Source organism: Erythrolamprus reginae, chromosome 4 (genome assembly GCF_031021105.1).
Source record: "Erythrolamprus reginae isolate rEryReg1 chromosome 4, rEryReg1.hap1, whole genome shotgun sequence".
NCBI lineage: Eukaryota > Metazoa > Chordata > Lepidosauria > Squamata > Dipsadidae > Erythrolamprus > Erythrolamprus reginae.
Genome location: NC_091953.1, coordinates 21,435,757 through 21,459,675, shown reverse-complemented (window position 1 = coordinate 21,459,675; position 23,919 = coordinate 21,435,757). Strand labels below are relative to the sequence as shown.

Genomic DNA, 23,919 nt, shown 5'->3' with positions numbered 1-23,919 from the left:
CACAAATCCCAGCGACCAGTTAGGTCCCACAGAGTTGGCCTTCAGGTTCCGTCGACTAAACAATGTCGTCTGGCAGAACCCAAGGGAAGAGCCTTCTCTGTGGCGGCCCCAACCCTCTGGAACCAGCTACCCCCGGAGATTAGGATTGCCACCACCCTCCTTGCTTTTCGTAAACTCCTCTGCCGTCAGGCATGGGGGAACTGAGACATCTTCCCCAGGCCTATATAGTTTATGTATGGTATGTTGTGTGTATGTTTTTTAAATTATAGGTTTTCAGATTTTTAAATATTAGATTTGTATTGTACATTGTTTTTTACTATTGCTGTGAGCCACCCCGAGTCTACCGAGAGGGGCGGCATACAAATTTAATAAATAATAATAGTAATAATAATAATAATGTAAATTTTAACAAAAGCTAGAAGAGAGAAAAATCCAGATATTGGCTATAAGGGCAACCTCACTGCTTTCTTGACAAGAAATTGTCCAAAAAATATTTTTGTGCATAAAAAGACAATGGGAAATAGCTTTGCATGACTTTTACTTTTGAAGGTAGAACTAAACAATCTCCAGAACAAAGTCTTCAAGGAAATATAGAAGGAGATAGTGATTCGGAAGATGAAAGGAACAAGGAAGCCTCTAAAAATTGGACTGCAGGGAAGTGTTCAGAAGCTGTTAATGAAGAAGAAAGGTAAAAAAAGTAAAAGCGCCGTATTACAAGTGCTGCCAAAAAGTGCAATACAGTGTTCCCTCGATTTCCGCGGGGGATACGTTCCGAGACCGCCTGCGAAAGTCGAATTTCCGCGAAGTAGAGATGCGGAAGTAAATACACCATTTTTGGCTATGGACAGTATCACAAGCCTTCCCTTAACACTTTAAACCCCTAAATTACCATTTCCCATTCCCTTAGCAACCATTTACTCACCATTATTATTGGTACTCACCATTGAATATGACCCTTAGTGATCCTGATATTTATAAACATAATCATTTATTAACAATAATTTTTTTTTTGTTATTTATTTGCAAAAATTATTAGTTTGGCGATGACGTATGACATGATTGGGTGGGAAAAACCATGGTATAGGAAAAAAACCGTGAAGCATTTTTTAATTAATATTTTTTGAAAAACCGTGGTACAGTGTTCCCTCAATTTTCGCGGGTTCGAACTTTGCGAATAGCCTATACCACGGTTTAAAAAAAAATAATTTAAAAATACTTCGCGGTTTTTTTTTTCTATACCATGGTTTTTCCCGCCTGATGACATCATACGTCATCGCCAAGCTAATAATATTTCCAAATAAATAACAAAAAAAATTAATTATTGTTAATAAATAATTATGTTTATAAATATCAGGATCACTAAGTGTCTTATTTAATGGTGAGTACCAGTAATAATGGTGAGTAAATTATTGTTAAGGGAATGGGAAATGGTAATTTAGGGGTTTAAAGTGTTAAGGGAAGGCTTGTGATACTGTCCATAGCCAAAAATGGTGTATTTACTTCCGCATCTCTACTTCGCGGAAATTCAACTTTCGCGGGCAGTCTCGGAACGCATCCCCCGCGGAAATCGAGGGAACACTGTATAGGCTATTCGCGAAGTTCGAACCCGCAAAAATCAAGGGAGCACTGTATTGCAAAGGCTGATAAAAAATGTAAAAGCAATTAAGCTTATGAATTTTATAATAATAATAACAACAACAACAATAACAGAGTTGAAAGGGACCTTGGAGGTCTTCTAGTGACTAGAAGACCTCCAAGGTCCCTTTCAACTCTGTTATTGTTGTTGTTGTTATTATTAGTCCAACCCCCTGCTTAGGCAGGAAACCCTACACTACTTCAGACAGATGGTTATCCAACATCTGCTTAAAAACGTCCAGTGTTGGGGCATTCACAACTTCTGGAGGTAAGCTGTTCCACTGATCAACCATTCTGACTGTCAGGAATTTTCTCCTTAGTTCTAAGTTACTTCCCTCCTTGTTTAGTTTCTATCCATTGCTTCTTGTTCAAGTGCTTTGGAGAATAGGTTGACTCCTTCTTTGTGGCAACCCCTGAGATACTGGAAGACTGCTATCGTGTCTCCCCTGGTCCTTCTTTTCATTAAACTAGCCATGCCCAGTTCTTGCAACTGTTCTTCATACGTTTTAGCCTTCAGTCCTCTAATCATCTTTGTTGCTCTTCTCTGCACTTTTTCTAGAGTCTCAATATCCTTTTTGCATCGTGGTGACCAAAACTGAATGCAATTTTGATTATATTTATTTTAGTTGAAGCTGATAGAATGGCAGTAACAAAATTATTTGCCCGGAAGAAAATTCCAGTGGGTCCGTCTGCAGGAATCCCAAAGATGCTTTTCAAAAGACAGCTGGGCTTTCTTGTTTTTTCGTTGACAACGTTTCGCTTTTCATCCAAGAAGATTCTTCAGTTCTGGCTGAATGTTGGGCAATGGAAGGATTTATATTCCTAAGCAGCCATCTGGTCATTAGAAGTCTGAAGGTTGGTCATTAGTTCTCTGAGAATTGTTGACTACAACACACTCCTTTCAGCAGTCCCAAGAAGGTCCATACCCATTTGCCCTATGATGCAAGTGATCTTGAGTGTATAGATAAAACCCAAAATGGTTTCAACAAATCTCAGAGAGCCAATAACCAACCTTCAAAGTGCTAATGACCAGATGACTGCTAAAAATGTAAACCTTTCTATTCCTCACCATTCTTCTTCGGAGAGGGGCGGCATACAAATCTAATAAGTTATTATTATTATTATTATTATTATTATTATTATTATTATTATGTCAGTATAACACAGCAAACGAGATCACTATGCTGGATTTCGTATTTCATCACCAGTCGGGCGCTTCCCAAGCACCTAGGACTGCATGATGTAGCAGCGAATTATGTTTGCCGATCCCTGTAAAATGGCCTTTTGCAATTGACAGATGGAGATTTTGTCAATTCCGATGGTTTTCAAATGTCCGCTGAGATCGTTTGGCACTACGCCCAGCATGCCAAGGACCACTGGGACCACTTTCACGGGCTTATGCCAGAGTCGTTGCAGCTCGATTTTTAGATCTTTGTATTTCACTAATTTCTCTAGCTGCTTCTCCTCAATTCTGTTGTCTCCTGGGATTGCAATGTCAATGATCCATACTTTCTTTTTCTCCACAATCACAATGTCTGGTGTGTTATGCTTCAGAATTCGGTCAGTCTGAAGTCAAGTCGAAAGTCCCACAGTAGTTTTGCTTGCTCATTTTCGACCACTTTTCGGGCTTATGATCCCACCAGTTCTTTGCCACTGGCAAATGGTAGTTCCAGCACAAGTTCCAGTGGATCATCTGTGCCACAGCATCATGTCTTTGCTTGTAGTCAGTCATGATGCTGTGGCACAGATGATCCACTGGAACTTGTGCCAGAACTACCATTTAAAAAAAAAAAAAAAATTATTATTATTATTATTATTATTATTATATTATTATTATTATTATTATTATTATTATTATTATTATTATTATTATTATTATTATTATTATTATTATTCAGCCAGAACGGAGAAAGCTTTTGGAATGTTTTCTTTTGAAAAACAATTTTCGGACAACCAGGACCTGGATGATTCATTGTCACCTGCAGGAATATAAAACTTTTAAAAAGCAGAATGTCAGAAGGATAACCTTATTAAAATTTAGTCTATAAAAATGTTGGGGAGAAATTGAATACTATTATTAAAAACCTCAGTACTATTATTTTGAATATTTGCTAGGTGACTCCAGAATCCTTATTTATTTATTTGATTTTTTTATGCTGCCCTTCTCCTTAGTCTCAGGGTGGCTTACAACATGTTAGCAATAGCACTTTTTAACAGAATCAGCATATTGCCCCCACAATCCAGATCCTCATTTTACCCACCTCGGAAGGATGGAAGGCTGAATCCATCTTGATCCGGTGATGAGATTTGAACCGCTGACCTGCAGATCTAGCAGTCAGCTTTAGTGGCTTGCAGTACTGCAATCTACCCCCTGCGCCACCTCGGCTTATATCCATTCTGAAATTTCAAACCATCTCTGTAGTAAATATCAGGGCAAGAATAGTCGCCTGGTGCACCAGTTGTGGCCCTATCTGGACCGGGACTCACTGCTCACAGTCACTCATGCCCTCATCACCTCGAGGTTCGACTACTGTAACGTTCTCTACATGGGGCTACCTTTGAAAAGTGTTCGGAAACTTCAGATCATACAGAATGCAGCTGCGAGAGCAATCATGGGCTTCCCCAGGCATGCCCATGTTACATCAACACTCCGCAGTCTGCATTGGTTGCCAATCAGTTTCCGGTTACAATTCAAAGTGTTGGTTATGACCTATAAAGCCCTTCATGGCATCGGACCAGAATATCTCTGGGACTGCCTTCTGCCGCACGAATCCCAGTGACTGGTTAGGTCCCACAGAGCTGGCCTTCTCCGGGTCCCGTCGACTAAACAATGTTGTTTGGCAGGACCCAGGGGAAGAGCCTTCTCTGTGGCAGCCCCGACCCTCTGGAACCAGCTCCCCCCCGGAAAGTAGAACTGCCCCCCTCTTCCTTGCGTTTTGTAAACTTCTTAAAACCCACCTCTGCCATCAGGCATGGGGGAACTGAGACATCTCTCCTGGGCCTATATAGTTTATACATGGTATGTTTGTGTATATGTTTGCTTTTAATAATGGGGTTTTTAGTGATTTTTAAATTATTAGATTTGTTTTTACATTGTCTTTATTATTGCTGTGAGCTGCCCTGAGTCTGCGGAAAGGGCGGAAAGGGGAGGCATACAAATCTAATAAATAAATAAAATAAATAAATAAATAGATATATAGTAGAGGAAAGTAATAGAATAATATGAACGACAAAAGGTGAAAATGTATTGAAATGCAATAGCTTTGGGTACAGGATTCAATCTGGATTGGTCAACTGGGTGGTTTAGTCTTCTGAGCTTTCAGACTCCTGCTGGAGCCCATCGTCAGGGAACTTCACATTCGACCCAGATTGTATCCTGGAACCTGTATATTTGTCTTTATTCATAAGTAGCGGGTGCATAGGGTGCATCCTGCCTCACGTATCCCAGCGGCTGGTCAAGTCCCACAGCGTTGGCTTTCTCCAGGTCCCGTCAGCTAAGCAATGCCAGCTGGCGGGGCCTTGGGAAAGAGCCTTCTCTGTGGCAGCTCCAGCCTTCCCTTTCATAAGGTTTTAAGAACTCACATTTGCCAACAGGCCTGGGGCCGTTGAACGCTGATACCCTGATAAGCATATGATTGTGATAGGATGAATGTGGGTGACTGTTTTAGTAACCGGAGGTTTAGATCAGATTTTATGTTTGTGTTTCTTGCATGTTGTATTTTGTATTTATTCTTATTTTGTAAGCTGCTCTGAGTCTACGGAGAAGGGCGGCATAGAAATCCAAATAAATAAATTAATTAATAAGTAAATAGAGACAATGTTACAGTGCTGCAGGATTTAACCATTTTAATTCTTTTATTTATTTATTTTTCTGATCTAAATATTTTTTTATTATAATACAAAGATTAAAAAGGGCAGGCATATGATGTTGTATCATTCCACAATATATACAGAGCTGCCCCTAATTCCCCCTCCCTCCCCGTTGAACTGTTAGCCACACAGTTCTTTTATTTATATATATATATATATATGTCACATGTTTTTGCTGAATTTGAAAATTAAGGGAGACTAGGATAGATCTATTTCGGCCTTATTTTGGCCTCATCAGCTAGCCATACCCTCACTGGGACTTGTATACCAATACACAGCTTATGGCATCAGCGGTTGTCGAACATTTGTTCTATCATTCAATTAATCTAAAGTCAGATTGATTTGATCTTAATTTTGTGTCTCGGATTGATTTTAGGAACATCTGGTTTATTTACTACCATTTTTTTTTCTTGTATCGACCCAGTCATAGAATTTCTTCCAAATTTCATAGTATTAATGTGGAAAAATTATAAAATAACGAAATCTGTTGCATATAAAGAAAATATCCAAAAATGTTCTATAGATGGCACCTAGCACCAGCTAGATTAGCCAAAATATATCCAAACCTGAAACCAAATTGTTGGAGATGTAAAAATAAAAATGGGACCTTTTTTCATCTATGGTGGACATGCTCCCAAATAAAAAAGATATGGAAAAAAGTTAAAATGTGGATCTTCGAAATTACTACAATTAAGCTGATATTAAAACCAGAGACCTTTCTTCTAGGCATAATAAATCAAAAACTTAAAAAAGACCACTATTATTTAAAACAACATATGATTACTGCAATTAGAATTACAATAGCGCAAAATTGGAAAAAAGAAGAAACGCCATCAGAAAGAGAAATGATTTAAAAAAAAAAACGACTGTGCAGAAATGGACAGATTAACCCAAAAACTTAAAAACAAAGAAGAATCATATTAATTCTTTTAATTAACAAATTACAACAAGAAAAATACGCAAAATTTTAACTATGTTTTGATTCTCTCGAAACAGACCTATTGCTGCTGGTATGCAAGAGAGAAAGCAAACGTTTGAAGAATTTTTAGAAGAGCAGATACAGTTGGAGGAACAGCGGCTGAATGAAAAAGCAAATCTCAAGGTTAATAGTTAAGAGTATATAAAATGTGATTTTTTTTCATGTTGGTGTACAGATTTTAGAAAATCTGGAATCTGGACAGATTATTTTGATAATAAATTAACAGATACAATTTCTTACGTATATATAAATTGTTTTTTTTTAGGTTGCTGAACAAGCAGCATTCCAGAAACCAGTTTCAAAACGCCCATTTTTAAAACGAGGCGAAGGCTTAAGTAGATATGCCAATGCCAAATATAAAATAGCTCAACAGAAAGAAAGTAACACAATTCTACAGCCTGATCCTTTAGAAATGAAAAATACAATTAAAGCAGACAAACTGCAACTTCATCGGAAAACTGCCTCTTCAAATAAAACTTCGGACAACTTTGTGCCTAAACTTGCAAATCAGAATATTAAAACAAAAAAGAATTTGTCTTTCGCTGCTCAAAAGACAACGAGACTCAGAAATTGGACTGGAAAAGGTATTTCTTCATCTGCGAGGCAGAACACTCATGAAATGAAACCGAAAGTGCTGAGAAACTCTGTAAGACCAGAAATAAATGGAGAAAAAGAAAAGAACGGAGAAAATGTAATACTCTTTACGAAGCTGCCTGAAATTGATGTCAGATGGCCAGCGAGAAAAGAAGCCACGTCAGAAGTAACTGATTTTCTTATAAATCCACGCGAAAGAGACCAAGAGATATCTTTTGAACTTTCTTTCCAAAAGAAGTTGGGAAACTGGGAAGCCGAAAAAGAAAAAGAGAAAAAAGAATTGGATGAATTTTTGTTTTTGGAGCAGGCTGCTGATGAAGTGTCTTTTGCCAGCAACTCTTCACTCATAATAAAGATCTTGGATCAAGGCCAGCAAATTTCCTCCGGGCACCGGCTGTCTTCTACGCCTATTAAATCAAAGTTGCAGGATCCGCAGATGAATGTGGCTAATGTCAAAGCTGCAGCTAACCTAAATGGGAAAAAATGGGTTTCCCAAGCATCTAACCACGAAAATCACAAGGAGAATTCCCAGGGATCAGAACCATTCATGGTTCGTAGGAGTTCAAGTGACTATGAAACACTTCAAATTTCTTCCTCGGCTGAATTTCAGGATTCTGAAAGCTCTGAATTAGAGGAAGATGAATCTGATGAAAGCAGTGAGATGACTTTGGAAAGTGAAGAAGAATTTGAGGTTACCATAAAACCTGCAAGTGAGGGAGCTGAGAAGATGACTTTGAAAAACCAAAGCGACCGCCCTGAATTTTCAGAGTGCAAAGAAGAAATGGACAACGCAGAGGGCGCTAAGAGTCCTGACCCAATGGAAAAGGATGGTGGCCAGTCTAACGAGCTGTGTAGAGATACTGCGTATCCAAGTGTGTTCCGTGGAGACAGAAATAAATTTGAGTTTGATGATGAAATCTCATGGACGGACTTTGAGAACAGCAATCTGTGTTCACAAATCCCAGATGGCGATGTGCTTTCTAAGATACCGCTGACTCCTGATTGTTCTAAGACCCCTTTTCCTGATAAAGTAATAAAGAGGAAGATTGCCATGGTGAAGAAAGGAGATGCTTTGCCGAAACAACATATGACTGTGAATGAGAAAACTGAGCCTCCTACATCAGATTTGATGCTAAAACTCTTTCCTTCCCTAAAACCTAAACCCAAGGTAGAGGCACAATCAAGGCATGAGAGCAAGTCGAACGTGACTCTGGAAGAATCAAGTGGTAAGGGAGAGAGAAAAATCAAGTTACTGTATGTAAGAATTAGCCCTATATCATTTTATCCAGAATATCCTATATATGCATGTTCTTTTTATATGGCAAGTACTTTATATTCTACAGTGATACCTCGTCTTACGAACTTAATTGGTTCCAGGACGAGGTTCGTAAGGTGAAAAGTTCATAAGATGAAACAATGTTTCCCATAGGAATCAATGGAAAAGCGATTAATGCGTGCAAGCCCAAAATCCACCCCTTTTGCCAGCCGAAGCACCCGTTTTCGTGCTGGTGGGATTCCCCTGTAGCATCACAAAAACGCGGAAGTCCGGAGGTGGGGTTTCCCATGGAGGGGAGCCTCAGGGGAATCCCACCAGCGTGAAAACGGGCGCTGGAAACGCAAGGTCCGGAGGTGGGATTTCCCAACAAGGGGAGCCTTCACCTGGCAACGGAAGTCCGGAGGCGGGGCATCCCAGCGGCGGTGGCGGGTTTGTAAGATGAAAATAGTTCAGAAGAAGAGGTTTGTATCTCGAAAAGTTCGTATGACGAGGGGTTCGTAAGACGAGGTATCACTATATTTCTATTTTTAGCAATTGGATTTATATGCCGCTACTCTCCGAGGACTCGGGGCGGCTTACAACATATAAAAAACAATAGAATCCAATAGCTAAATCCAATTAATTAAAACTGAGTAACCTGGTCTAAAATCCCCTATTATTTTAAAAATCAATCAGACCCATTCAAACAACAATCATAGAAACATTTGTCAGCCAGGGGGCTAAGATCTAATCGCCCCAATCCTGGCGACATAAAGGAGTCTTAAGACTCTTGTGGAAGGCGAGGAGGGTAGGGACAGTGCAAATCTCTGAGGGGAGCTAATTCCAGAGGGCTGGGGCCCCCACAGAGAAGGCTCTTCCTCTAGGCCCCGCCAAACGACGTTGTCTAGTTGATGGGATTATGGTTTCTTATCTGTCATTGGTTTTTGAACAATTTGTTGATCTGTGAATGACATGATTAGTTGGAACCATTTTATATTTTCATGTTATTTTCTATAAGAAATCAATTCTTAGACTCATAGAGAAACATTTATCAAAATAAACAGCAAACAGAAGTGGTATACGAAGAAGAGAAAATTGAGAAGGAACAGAATGGCGGTCTTCTGACATCTCAGTTATGGTTACATTATATAATAATAATAATAATAATAATAATAATAATAATAATAATAATAATAAATTATTAATTAATATAATTATTCAGACTTATTACATCTCCCCAGAAGACTAGACCTTAATGAGATGAATCTTGAAAAGGCCAGATCCACATTGGACATTAGGAAAACATATAGCAGTAATAGCTCTCAATCAGTGGAATAGGTTATTGCAAAGCCCCCCTTCATTGGAGGTTTTCAGAGGCTGGATAATGATAGAGTGAAGATGGACTAGGGAGTCCTGCCATGCATCGGAGTATGGATTTGACCTGCCATGCCTTGTGATATGGACTTGATGACCCCTCCAACTTTACGGTTCTGTAATTATAATAGCTACAGCTAGAGTATTGTTTTTAAATAATGACTTAAAGCAAAAAACAAAAACCCTCCACTAACCTTCTAAAATCCTCAGCAAAGCCCTAGGAATGAATCTCATTTTAAGATGAAATTTGATACATATTCAAATGTTGTATAATTTGTTCTCACTTAGGGGAAAGTGTGCGTTCCCAGCTCTTGAAAGAGAAGCTTGTTGAATTGGAAATGGAAATTGAAAGGTTCAGGACTGAAAATGGATCCCTATCAAAACTTAGAGAAGAGCATGAAACTGCCCTGGAAAATATTAGGTAATCTTTAAGTTCTGTCTCTAAAGGCTAAATTATCTAAATGATGTTTTCTTCCTGTATTCCATCTCTATGCAGAGATGATTTAATCATGCTCCTTTCGTGCAAGACACTATGGACTCCTCGTTTACTCCAGATTCATTAAGAGGGAGGGCTGTTTATTTGATGTCCTGGAACACCGTATGTCAAAATTCAGACTGTTTCCATGTCTTGTCAAAGTGTGTAACTTTTCCAGATTTAAAAGTAATATAATTAATGTATTAGCATTAGCATTTAGATTTATATACCGCTTCATAGTGCTTTACAGCCCTCTCTAAGTGGTTTGCAGAGAGTAAGCATATGGCCCCCAACAATCTGGGTCCTCATTTTACTGACCTTGGAAGGATGGAAGTAATTTTTCCCATAGGAATCAATGTAAAAGCAAATAATGTATGCAAACCCATTAGGAAAGAAATAAAAGCTTGGAATTTGGGTGGGAAGAGGAGGAGGAAGAAGAGGAGGACAGTCGCTGCTGAAGGAAGAAGGTGAGTTGAGTGGAATGAAAAAAACAAAAATATCTCAAGCATATTATTATAAATGAATGAAAAAGGTTTTCTAAAAACCTTATTCCCTCTCCAAGCGCTCAGAGAAAGGAAAATGCTTTGTTCGCTCTGGGCTGCCAAAGCGTTCTTAAGCGCCATCGAAGGGCTCCTCTGGCAGCCCAGAAAAGCCCAAGATGGCCGGGATTAAAGGGGGAATGGCAGGAAACTGGCTGGGCCTTCGTGCCACTCTCAAATTTCCTGGGAAATTTTTCCAGGCTCAGGTTCTTAAGTAAAAAGTGGTTCTTTTTAAAAAAAATGTTTTTATTGAATATATACATTAAAAACAGGGTACAGAAAGGCAAAGGGAATATATATAATGTACATTCTAACATTTATAATTTTCTTATATAGTACGCGTAGGTAGGGAAGAAGAAAAAAGAAAAGGGAGGGGGTTGGGGAAGAAGGGAAAGAGATATAAAGGGAAGGGGGATATGAAATTGGAGCAAAAGAGGAGTAGTAAGAAAAGTGTATAGGGCCAGCGTTAGAACTGGAGCTTTCATGCTTTGCGGCCTTTGTTTTAAGTACATAGGTTGCGCCTTCGTGCTGCTCCCAAATTTCCTGGGAAATTTTTCCAGGCTCGGGTTCTTAAGTAGAAAATGGTTCTTAAGCAGAGGCAAAAAAATCTTGAACACCGGGTTCTTATCTAGAAAAGTTCTTAAGTAGATGCGTTCTTAGGTAAAGGTACAGCTTCAGTGCACTTTAAAAAAAAAAAATGGATCAATGTTTCCAAGTTACATTGTGATATCTGATTTTAGTGTGATAAATATTTTGGTAATTTTTGTTCTATAAACTTTCAGGAAAGAAAAATCTGACTTTGAACACCATAAAACACAAGAGCTTGCTCGAATAGAAGAACTTAAAAAAGAAGAAGCAAAGAAATTGCAGAAAGAACGTAAAGTTTTTGAGAAGTATGCACAGGCAGCTAGAGCAATTCCAGATAAAAAAGAACGTGATGAAATTCAGGTATGAATGCAACACAAACGATCAACGTAATTGAGGGAAGTGAGTAATGGGTGCTTCAGCCTATCAAGAGAAATTAAAGCATCAGATAAATTTTTCAGGTGAGGGTTTTTTGACATGCATATATGGACGGATATACAGTGGTACCTCATCTTACGAACGCCTCTTCTAACGAACTTTTCAAGGTACGAACCCGGTGCTTAAGATTTTTTTGCCTCTTCTTCCGAACTATTTTCACAATTATGAACCAAAGCAGCTGCTGCTGGGATGAAGGGGTTTCTTTCCCCCCCCTTTTTTGAAGAAAGAAAAGGGAGGGGCAGCTTGGAGGAGTAAAGATTTTGCATGCTTGCAAAGGTACTGAAACGGTGTCTTTTGAAGAAAGAAAAGGGAGGGGCGCCCCCCTTGCCTTTCTTCCTTCCCACTCACCCTTTAGCCTAGCCTTGCTTCTTCCACCTACCCCCTTTAGCTGCTCCTCCCTGCCCTCTGTTCGCCTCCCTTCTAAAGTTTGGGATTTTCCTGAAGGATTTGCACGCATTATTTGCTTTTACACTGATTCCTATGGGAAACATTGTTTCATCTTACGAACTTTTCACCTTACGAGCCTCCTCCTGGAACCAATTAAGTTCGTATGGTGAGGTACCACTGTATTAGAATCAAATCAATCGCCCCAGTCCTGCTGGAAAAGCCAGATCTTTACCACTTTCTTGAAGGCCAGCAGGGTGGAGGTAGTCTGGATCTCAGGAGGCAATCTGTTCCAGAGAGTCGGAGCAGCCACAGAGAAGACCCTCCCTGGTGGACCCGCCAGCCAACATTGTTATTCTGATGGGACCTGGAGAAGACCAATCCTATGAGCCCTTACCGGTCACTGGGAGCTATGTGGTAGAAGCCGGTCTCGAAGATAGTCTGGCCCTAAGCCAGTGTCTTGTCACTGAAACTGCAACTGAAACATTGTACATTGTTTCTACGCCAGCACTTGCCTTGGGAGTGGTTTAGCATCACACAGCAGATCATGCAGAATGCAGCTGCGAGAGCAATCATTGGCTTTCCCAAAAATGCCCATGTAACACCAACACTCCGCAGTCTGCATTGGTTGCCGATCAGTTTCCGGTCACAATTCAAAGTGTTGGTCATCACCTATAAAGCCCTTCATGGCACCGGACCAGGGTATCTACGAGACCGCCTTCTGCCGCACGAATCCCAGCGACCAGTTAGGTCCCACAGAATGGGCCTTCTCCGGATCCCGTCAACAAAACAATGCCGTTTGGCGGGGCCCAGGGGAAGAGCCTTCTCTGTGGTGGCCCCGGCCTGCTGGAAACAACTGCCCCCAGAGATTAGAATTGTCCCTACCCTCCTCGCCTTTCGTAAGCTCTTTAAAACCTACCTCTGCCGTCAGGCATGGGGGAACTGAGATATTCTTTCCCCCTAGGCCTTTACAATTTATGCATGGTATGTTTGTTTGTTTGTATGTATGTTTGGTTTTACAATAAGGGTTTTTTAGTTGTTTTAGTATTGGATTTACATGCTGTTTTTTATTATTGTTGTTAGCTGCCCCGAGTCTACGGAGAGGGGCGGCATACAAATCCAATTAAAAAATAAAATAAATAAATAAAGTAAAAGTTACCACTTTTTAAAGATTGCTTCAGGTGTTGCTTATAGAGATGACTGTATCTCTTGCACAATTTTGCTTTGCAGCTTATTCCTTCAGTTAGAGTGATCTTCTAGTCCAATAGGCCTTGCTGTGAATACCTCCCGATATATCCTTTCTGCAATTGTATCTCTTCGCTCCCACAATGTGTGTGTGTGTGTCCAATTATGTGTTAAAAGTGAGGAACACAGATTAATGAAAAGCGAATACAAAAGTACAGTGGTACCTCTACTTACAGACTTAATTTTTTCCGTGACCAGGTTCTTAAGTAGAAAAGTTTGTAAGAAGCAATTTTTCCCATAGGAATCAATGTAAAAGCAAATAATGCATGCGATTGGGGAAACCACAGGGAGGGTGTAGGCCCTGTTTCCTCCCAGGAGATTCCTAGAGAGGCTCTATGAAGGCTTCTCCCCGCCTTTTCCAGCCCCGTTTCCTCCCAGGAGATTCCTAGGGAGGCCCCCCGGAGGCTTCTCCCTGCCTTTTCCAGTTACAGTTCCGGAGGCTCGGGTTTGTAAGTAGAAATGGTTCTTGAGAAGAGGCAGAAAAATCTTGAACACCCGGTTCTTATCAAGAAAAGTTCGTAAGTAGAGGCATTCTTAGGTAGAGGTACTACTGAGTCTTTTCAGGGAAAGTACATTACAGTGTTCCCTCGCTTTTCGCGGGGGATGCATTCTGAGACCGCCCGCGAAAGTTGAATTTCCGCGAAGTAGAGATGCGGATGTAAATACACTATTTTTGGCTATGAACAGTATTACAAGCCTTCCCGTAACACTTTAAAACCCTAAATTGCAATTTTCCATTCCCTTAGCAACCATTCAGATTATTACTCACCATGTTTATTTATTAAAGTTTATTTAAAAAAATATTTATTAAAGGCAGACGAAAGTTTGGCGATGACATATGACGTCATTGGGTGGGAAAAACCATGGTATAGGGAAAACCCCCGCAAAGTATTTTTTTAATTAATATTTTTGAAAAACTGTGGTATAGACTTTCCGCGAAGTTCGAACCCGCGAAAATCGAGGGAACACTGTATTCGTATCTGAAGTGAATAAATATAATTCCAATATCGTTTTGATTTTCTGCTACGGAAAGATGTTCATCTGTCTTTTTTTCCCCCCTTAAGTCTTTGAAGCAACAAATAGCAACATTGCAGGAAGATGTCAAAAAGAGAGAAATAAAATGGTCGGCAACTCATACCCGTCTGAGGGATCAGATTGAAGCCTTAACGAAGGAGAATACACAACTGAGAGAAGAAATCAAAATTATGGAAAGGTTCCGTTTGGAGGCCTGGAAGAGAAAAGAAGCCCCCACAAAGAAAAAGAAAAATAATAATTCTGGTTACACTGACAGGAATGAATCTACAGTGAGTTTCTTCTTCTTTTTAAATATATTTAAATATATTAAAGGGTTAAATAAGGTCCAGGAGGAAAGTGTTTTTAATAGGAAAGTGAACACAAGAACAAGGGGACACAATCTGAAGTTAGTTGGGGGAAAGATCAAAAGCAACATGAGAAAATATTATTTGACTGAAAGAGTAGTAGATCCTTGGAACAAACTTCCAGCAGACGTGGTAGATAAATCCACAGTAACTGAATTTAAACATGCCTGGGATAAACATACAGTAATACCTCATGATACGAACTTAATTGGTGCAAGGAGGAGGTTCGTAAGACGAAAGGTTCGTAAGACGAAACATTGTTTCCCATAGGAAACAATGTAAAGTCTATTAATCCGTGCAACAACAAAAAAAACCCCGCAAAAAAACGCTGCCGCCCGGATGTCACTTTTAAAACGGGGAGGGGGGGGCAGCAGCTGCCACAGCTGCCGGCTTCCCCGCCGCTCGCCCGCCCAGGATGCTGACCTGCTGCCTCGCGGGGAAGCCGGGCAAGAGCGATCTTCTGCCGGCCATGGGCGAGCGGCGGGGAGTCGCCCATGGCCGGCAGAAGATCGCTCTTGCCCGGCTTCCCCGCGAGGCATCAGGTCAGCAAGAGCGATCTTCTGCCGGCCATTGGCGACTCCCTGCCGCTTGCCCATGGCCGGCAGAAGATCGCTCTTGCCCGGCTTCCCCGCGAGGCTTCCCCCCCCCACCGCCGCCGCCCGCTGGCTGCGAGCGCTCTGCCAGGCGGCCAAGAAGCATTCAGGGCGAAGTGACGTGGAGGAATGGGGAGCTGAAACCGGGCTGTTTCAGCTTTCCATCCCTTCACGTCACTTCGCTGCTAAATCGTGTGGCAGCAAACATGCTTTGGGGTTTTGGCTGGGGTAGAGAAGTAGGACCTTCCTAACTCCCTCCCCCCCAGCCAAAACTGCAAAGCCTGTTTGCTGCCACACGATTTAGCCAGGACAGGAGCGAAGTGACGTGGAGGAATGGGGAGCTGAAACTGGGCGGTTTCAGCTTTCCATCCCTTCACGTCACTTCGCCGCTAAATCGTGTGGCAGCAAACATGCTTTGGGGTTTTGGCTGGGGGGGAGGGAGTTAGGAAGGTCCTACTTCTCCCCCCAGCCAAAACCCCAAAGCCTGTTTACTGCCACATGATTTAGCCAGGACAGGAGCGAAGTTTGGGTTTGGCGTTTGGCTTCGGGAGATGGCTGGGAAGACGCGCGGCTCTTTTAAAAGGTCACAGTCGGACCAGAATATCTCCGGAACCGCCTTCTGCCGCACGAATCCCAGCGACCAGTTAGGTCCCACAGAGTTGGCCTTCTCCGGGTCCCGTCGATGAAACAATGTCGTCTGGCGGGACCCAGGGGAAGAGCCTTCTCTGGTGGCCCCAACCCTCTGGAATCAACTCCTCCCGGAGATTAGGATTGCCCCCACCCTCCTTGCCTTTCGCAAACTCCTTAAAACTCATCTCTGTCGTCAGGCATGGGGAAATTGATTCCCCTGGGCCGTTTCCACTTTATGTATGGTTTGTATGAGATGTATGATTGTTTTTATATTAATGGGTTTTAAATTGTTTTAATTTTGGATTTGTATTGTTTCTGTTGTTGTGAGCCGCCCGCAGTCTTCGGAGAGGGACGGCATACAAATCTAATAAATAAATAAATAAATATTCCCAACTCTCTGAGTTTGAAGAGATAGGTCCAATGATATATATAGAGCTTTCATAGGAACAGGTGAAATTGAGAATAAATGGGTGACAAGTATTTTACATTTCAATACATCGTTTTCCCAGACAGTTGTTTCTTTAAAAGGCCTTTACAATTTACGCATGGTATGTCTGTATGTATGTTTGGTTTTTATAATAAGGGATTTTTTAGTTATTTTAGTATTGGATTGGATTGTTACATGCTGTTTTTATCATTGTTGTTAGCCGCCCCGAGTCTACGAAGAGGGGCAGCATACAAATCAAATAGATAGATAGATAGATAGATAGATAGATAGATAGATAGATCAATCTGTTTTGCTCCCTTTGAAAACCTTTTTGCATTTGGGTATATTTCACTGTTCAAGCAACCCTGAGTAAAGTACAATGGTACCTTGGTCCTCAACTGCTTTGAAACTCATCAATTTGGTACTCGTTTTGATATGAAAATTTTGTCCCAGTATTGTTTGCCTGGTACTCAATGCACAAGCTAAAACTTGTAGGTATTGGTTGCCTTGTGACCCACAGCATTATTCCTTATGGGAAAAATTTGCTCGGTACTCATCATTCTTGTTACTCATCACTCCTCCCAGAACATTAACAAAGAGTCTCGAGGTAATACTGTATTTTGATAGTGTTAGGATATCTGACAGATTGCATCAGTAATTTCTGTCTGTCCAATAAGAGAAGCAATTGGACTCCAGTAATGTGCTATTTCCCATGCAGAACACATAATCTGAAGTAGCATTGCAGCTCTTGCATTGCATGACTTTGCTTCCAGGATATTTGTTCAACCATTAATGATCTGTATTGCGACACATTGCCAGGTATTGGGACAGTTTTAAAAAATCCAACTTTTTTGTTATAGTACAATATAAACTGCCTTTCACTGTATTGTTTAAACAGCTAGAAATATTAGCAATTTTGGTGATCACGTTGACCTTGGAGAAGTATGCAGGAAGTACAAAAATTGCAGCTTTAAAAAATAATTTCTAAAGTTTTTATTATTGTATATTAATATAAAATCCAATTTCTTGATCGCTTTTGGGAAGTATACAAATATTCATACTAATATTTCCATATTTTGTTGGTTTGTGAATGTTTAAGATATGTAATTGTTTCTTGAGAAATCTTAACTTTTGGAATAGTAGACATTTGAATAGTATGGAATAATAGACTATTAGAATAGTAGACAATTGAAGAAGAAATTTTCCTCTCTTTTTTTTTTGTCTTTCTAGCATTTGCCAGCAGCATTGCCAAAGTCTCACAGTGGGTCTTCAATCAATCAAATAGAAAAGAACAGTAAAATAAATCTCAAGAGTGATTTGCCATCAGAAGGTAAACCGTTTGATTAAAAATTGCATCTAGTAGCCAGAAATGGCAGTTTATCCCTTGAGAATTTTGAATATTTATTTATTTATTTATTACTTAGATTTGTATGCCGCCCCTCTCCGAAGACTCGGGGCGGCTCACAACACATGGAAACAAATCATAAATAATCTGACAATTTAAAATATTTAAAGATTTAAGAAAGACCCCATATACTAACAGACATACACACAAGCATACCATATATAAATTAACATGCCCAGGGGGAGATGTTTCAGTTCCCCCATGCCTGACGGCAAAGGTGGGTTTTAAGGAGTTTACGGAAGGCAGGAAGAGTAGGGGCAGTTCTAATCTCCGGGGGGAGTTGGTTCCAGAGGGCCGGTGCCGCCACAGAGAAGGCTCTTCCCCTGGGGCCCGCCAACCGACATTGTTTAGTTGACGGGACCCGGAGAAGGCCCACTTTGTGGGACCTAATCGGTCGCTGGGATTCGTGCGGCAGGAGGCGGTCTCGGAGATATTCTGGTCCAATGCCATGAAGGGCTTTAAAGTTCATAACCAACACTTTGAATTGTGACCGGAAACTGATCGGCAGCCAATGCAGACTGCGAAGTGATGGTGAAACATGGGCATACCTAGGTAAGCCCATGACTGCTCTCGCAGCTGCATCCTGCACGATCTGAAGTTTCCGAACACTTTTCAGAGGTAGGTTATGTTAGAATGGATTTATGCATGCCTGTATGACTAATTGAAGCTGCAAGGTGTTTTCTTTCGTGGACTAAAACAAACTTTTAAAAAAATCTATTTGATTTTAAATATGTTTACCCTCCTAAATTATGAGCGTTTACTATTGTCTTCTGTAAGTAGATTAATGTCATTGATAAGATTTTGCAAGGTTTATATTCCTAATTATTAATGACTCTGTACTTGAAATAGGGAGTTTGTCACCAAAATGTGAACCAGCAAAGTTGGTTCACAATGAAGCTGATTTGGACAAAAAGGCAATAACCCCTGAAGATTCCTCCAAAGCTTTTATGGCAGTAAGTTCATTTTTTGTTGAATGTTAGTATTTAATACCTAAAATTGAGCATAGAATGACTGTTACAACTATGGCAGCTATAGTTTAACGGTTTAAACAAAATATATCTTTATGCCCATTATATGCATCTTTTAGCCATGATGAAATTTTTAAAAATGTTAAGATAAATATTGGTTGATACTTACATGATATATAAAGATGCACTTTAGAAAATCCTAGTTGTCTAAAGTGAAAATAGTTAAAATAGAATTCTAAGGATTTTATTCTTAGAATAGGCAGAATTTATCTTCTGAGCATCTCAGATGCAAGACGTTCAATTAAATAATTTTTATTCTGACTTTTATTGATTTTCATCAAAAGCCGAGGTGGCGCAGCAGGTAGAGTGCAGTAGTGCAGGCCACTAAAGCTGACTGTAGATCTGTAGGTTAGAGGTTCAAATCTCATCACCGGCTCAAGGTTGACTCAGCCTTCCATCCTTCCGAGGTGGGTAAAATGAGGACCTGGATTGTGGGGGCAATATGCTGGCTCTGTTAAAAAGTGCTATTGCTAACATGTAAGCCGCTCTGGGTCTAAGGTGAAGGACGGCATTAACAAAAAATCAAATCAAATCAATCAATAAATAATATGGAACCGTTTTTGTTGGAAAACGAGGTCTGTTTGAAAACAATTTTATTGAGTGCTGATTTCTACAGCTACATGAAATGCAGAACTACTAGTCAATCTAAAGAACATTCTTAGTATCATGAGATATAATATGTACAAAATCCATAGCAATATAGTTTTCATCTTTAGGAAGTTATTGCTTTTGCCTTTTTAGAATTTTACTGCTGATGGAAATATGGAATCAGCAGCAGCAGGAACTTTTGATTCTTCAGAAAGTGAAGAAGTTGAGAGGGAAGCCAGTCATCCTGACGGAAAAGTAAGTTGCTTCCCTCATTTGCTGTAACAGGATGCAGTGCTAAGGAGCAATGAAGTAAAGTGGGAACATTTCCTTATTCCATATTTGCACCTATAAAGAATGCTGATCTTGTAGGTCTTTTAGATCTAATGTAAATGTGTACCACATTATCTTAAATTTTTGAAATTCAAACAGAATGGATACGCGGCTTCTCCTTCTCCACTTCTGCGCTCCTAGCCAGGGGGCTGCGAGAGAGGGTTTTCTCCGCGCATTTCGGGAATGCCCGCCCCGCCCCTCTCGCAGCCCCTTCACTGGGAGCGCTTTCGTCCCGGACTTTCAGCAAGGGGGCTGCAGTAGAGGCAGGGCAGGCATTCCCGAAGCGCTCGGAGAAAGCGCTCTCGCAGCCCCCTCGCTGACAGAGAGAGAGGGAGAGAGAAAGTAAGTGAGAAAGAGAGAGCGAGAGAAAGGGGGGAGAGAGATAGCAAGAGAATGAAGAGAAAGAAAGCAAGAGATCGAAAGAAAGAGAGAGAGAAAGCAATAGAGAGAAAGAAAACAAGAAAGAGAGAGAGAGAGCAAGAGGGGGAGAGATAGAGAGGGAGAGAGAAAGTGAGAGAAAGAGAGAGAGAGCAAGAAGAGGAGAGAGAAAGAGAGAGAAATGACTCTTGATTTAAAGCATATGGTAAAAAGCACCCAAATAATAACAGAGGAAAAAAACCCCAGCCGTTTGTGTGTGTGTGTGTGTGTGAACTCTTGAACCATTTCCAATAGCTCACCTGTTATTGGAAATGGTTCAAGAGTTCACACACGCACAAGGGGGGAGGAGACAGGGATGGAAAAAGAGGAGAAGATAGTAATAATAGGAATAGATTTTGGTTTTGTTTTATTATTAATTTCTTTTAATAAAAAATAAGGGAATTTTTTTCTTGTTTGTTTGTTTGTTTGTTTGTTTATACTTCTCTGTTGCCCAGTCCCAAAGTGACTGCCGCTCAGACACTATACTTTTCCGCCCACACAGAAAAAATATTAGAGGGAACATTGGTCAGGAGGTAATACTTTATGTTACTAAATCCTATTCATGATTTTTTGGAATTAAGGAGGAATGATCCTAATCAGATTAATTTCTTCAGAGGAGAGACAGTTATTCGTTTTTACATGTTGGGATGGTTCAGTAGTTTAAATATTGTGTGACTTTATAAAAGTAAAGCTATACGGCGCTCCATTTAAAGTTTGCCAGATTATAATTATTAATACGGAAACCTTTTACCTGCTTTCTTTTAGGTTGAAAAGTTGTTAAAAAATGGTTGCCATCTTATTATCTTCCCGAATGGTACAAGGAAAGAAGTAAGCTGCGATGGAAAGACTACAACTGTAACCTTTTTTAATGGGGATGTAAAACAAATCCTGGACGATCAGAGAGTTGTATGTATCTAGCATATGGCAGTTTTACATATTCAGAACTATGCACTAGCATTAACATTGAAACTTTTTTCCCCACAGATATACTATTATGCTGATGCAAAAACTACACATACCACCTTCCCTACAGGTTTAGAGGTTCTCCATTTCTCAAATGGACAGATAGGTAAGTTGAGGGAGTGCTTGGACGCAGTTATCATGAATTCTATTTCTTTTGCACATACAATGTAAGAGAAATCTCATGTATGAATATATTATTGCAGAAAAGCATTTCCCAGATGGAAAAAAAGAAATTACATTCCCTGATCAAACCATTAAGAACGTATTCACAGATGGGCGAGAAGTAAACATTTTTCCTGATGGCACTATTATCCACATGCAACAGTAAGGTTTTTACCCCAATAAAATATAATTTTAGAGAAAGTTTGATCTAAATTGTAAGCATAAGGGTGGGGGTGCTGAGTGGGGAGAATAATCAATCAAATTCTACTGGTAGTCTTTCAGATGACCATTTGTTTTGAATCTATAGCCGTTTTCCCATATTGAAGAGTAAAAATTATGAGCCGCCCCGAGTCTTCGGAGAAGGGCAGCATACAAGTCTAATACAGTATATATATACACAGTGTTCCCTCGATTTTCGCGGGTTCGAACTTCAAGAAAAGTCTATACCACGGTTTTTCAAAAATATTAATTAAAAAATACTTCGTGTTTTTTCCCCTATACCATGGTTTTTCCCGCCTGAAGACATCATATGTCATCGCCAAACTTTCCTCCGCCTTTAATAAATATTTTTTTAAATAAACTTTAATAAATAAATATGGTAATAATCTAAATGGTTGCTAAGGGAATGGGAAATTTTAATTTAGGAGTTTAAAGTATTAAGGGAAGGCTTGTGATACTGTTCATAGCCAAAAATAATGTATTTACTTCCACATCTCTACTTCGCGGAAATTCGACTTTCGCGGGCAGTCTCGGAATGCATCCCCCGCAAAAATTGAGGGAACACTGTATATATAATATATATAAAAAGGATGAGGAAGAGTTATGGAAAAGAATTACTACTTATTCTAAATTTATCCTCCCACTTATTCTAAATTTATCCCCCCACCTATTTTTGACAACTCCAATATTACAGGGTGCGTTCCAAAAGTAATGCAATTTTTTTAAAAAAGTATTCAACAGATTTGCACAAACATTTAAAATTCTTCCAAGTACTTTCCTTGGGCCTCTACACATTTTTTCCAGCGACTCTGCCACGACCAGTTCCTTTCAGGGCTGCCTTAATCCGAGGGAACAAAAAGAAGTCTGCTAGGGCAATGTCAGGACTATAGGGGTGGGTAGGGCAGCATTGGCACCTGGTATTTGGCCAGGAACTCGCAGTAATTGTGTGTTGTGGCAAGGCACATTGTCATGATGGAGTTGCCAGGTAGTGGAGATGTCTTTTCTCGTCCTGATGACCCTTTTTCGGAGTCTTTCCAGCACATCCATGTAGCAGCGTTAACTGTCGGTCCTTGAGGAACAAACTCCTTATGGACCACTCCTTTACTGTCGAAAAGATAATGAGCATTGTTTTCACTTTTGATTTGCTCATTCTTGCCTTGTTGCTTGGGCAACTGGTCGGTGTGCTACTCAGAGCTTTGGTGTTTTGTTTCTGGGTTGTATTAAAAAACGCAGGTTTCATCACCAGTGATGATGTTGTCCAAATAATCAGGTTCAATTTCTATATGTTGCAAAAGTTCACTTGAAATTTCCATTCCAATTTTTTTCGTGACGCGCGCAGAGGTTTACAATAACTGACGTCCTGATGCTTCCACAACTTGGAGAGCACTGAGACAGGTTTCGCAGCAAAGCTTAGCGTTTCCCCCCACCTACTTCAAGTGCTTTGGTCTCACTCCGACCAATAGGAGCGGCGCGGGAAATTCAATTGCATTACTTTTGGAACGCACCCTGTATTAACTACTTTCTTGGACTGATGGCAGTTGAGATGTAAGCAGTTGAAAAAAAATACCTGATTCTAGTCATTACAACTGAGCATAATAGACATACGTCGCAAAATGAGAAAATGGAAAGCAATATATATAACAGGAAGATGATCAATATCAGAAACATAAAATAGTATTTTGAGGTATGCCCATTTTATAGAAAATTACCTTTCATAGCAAATGAATTCAAAACAGTAACTGGGCTAAAATCATATTCTTTTTCTCAGTTTCTAATTTTTTCTTTTCTGCAGCATTTAGTAAGACCAGGTACTGGTATTTTTTTGTATTTTAATTCAGGGATGGAAGTAAGATTATAGAGTTTAGCAATGGTCAGCAAGAAGTGCATACAGCTCATTTCAAAAGACGTGAGTATCCTGATGGCACAATCAAAACTGTTTATGCTGACGGACGTCAAGAGACTCAATATGCCTCTGGTAGACTAAGAGTTAAAAATAAGAATGGTGATGTTGTCATGGACACTTATCCCTGAATGTTAATGTTTTGCTGTATCTTAATATTTATCAACACTTAGTTTATAATATTTTCTAGATGTTGTCTTGTTTTCATAAAAATCTAAAAGCTCTATATTTGTACATATGCAATAAACTGAATAAATTATTTTTAAAACTCTTATGCCTAATATATTAACATTGCTGTACACTTCATTAGGAACAAAACCCACTTCTCTTGTTTAGAGACTAACAATTTCTTTTTCTAAATAATTCATTTGACTATTAAATTTCACTTTTATTTTCAAACCATTTCTCTTGTATTAGTTACACACCCAGTTGTGTAACCGGTGAAACTGATAAGATTTCATTCCACTTAAAGAAATTGGAGTACAGTGAACCCTCGAGTTTCGCG

The 23,919-nt window shown here is 39.9% G+C and overlaps 1 protein-coding gene across 2 annotated transcripts in view; it reads left to right on the top strand.

The window, feature by feature from the left end:
- The window catches only part of CPAP (centrosome assembly and centriole elongation protein), a 36,292-nt gene extending 12,607 nt beyond the window's left edge, over positions 1-23,685 (top strand). For both annotated transcript variants that reach the window (XM_070749762.1, XM_070749763.1), the window contains exons 5-17: positions 550-688; positions 6,502-6,607; positions 6,750-8,304; positions 9,996-10,128; positions 11,504-11,669; positions 14,438-14,677; positions 17,633-17,732; positions 18,657-18,760; positions 19,577-19,678; positions 20,936-21,076; positions 21,155-21,239; positions 21,337-21,457; positions 23,353-23,685. In XM_070749762.1, the coding sequence (XP_070605863.1) occupies positions 550-688; positions 6,502-6,607; positions 6,750-8,304; positions 9,996-10,128; positions 11,504-11,669; positions 14,438-14,677; positions 17,633-17,732; positions 18,657-18,760; positions 19,577-19,678; positions 20,936-21,076; positions 21,155-21,239; positions 21,337-21,457; positions 23,353-23,545 (3,185 nt within the window). In that variant the 3' untranslated portion in view covers positions 23,546-23,685. The remainder of the gene's footprint in view (positions 1-549; positions 689-6,501; positions 6,608-6,749; positions 8,305-9,995; positions 10,129-11,503; positions 11,670-14,437; positions 14,678-17,632; positions 17,733-18,656; positions 18,761-19,576; positions 19,679-20,935; positions 21,077-21,154; positions 21,240-21,336; positions 21,458-23,352) is intronic.
- The last annotated feature ends 234 nt before the right edge of the window (positions 23,686-23,919 follow it).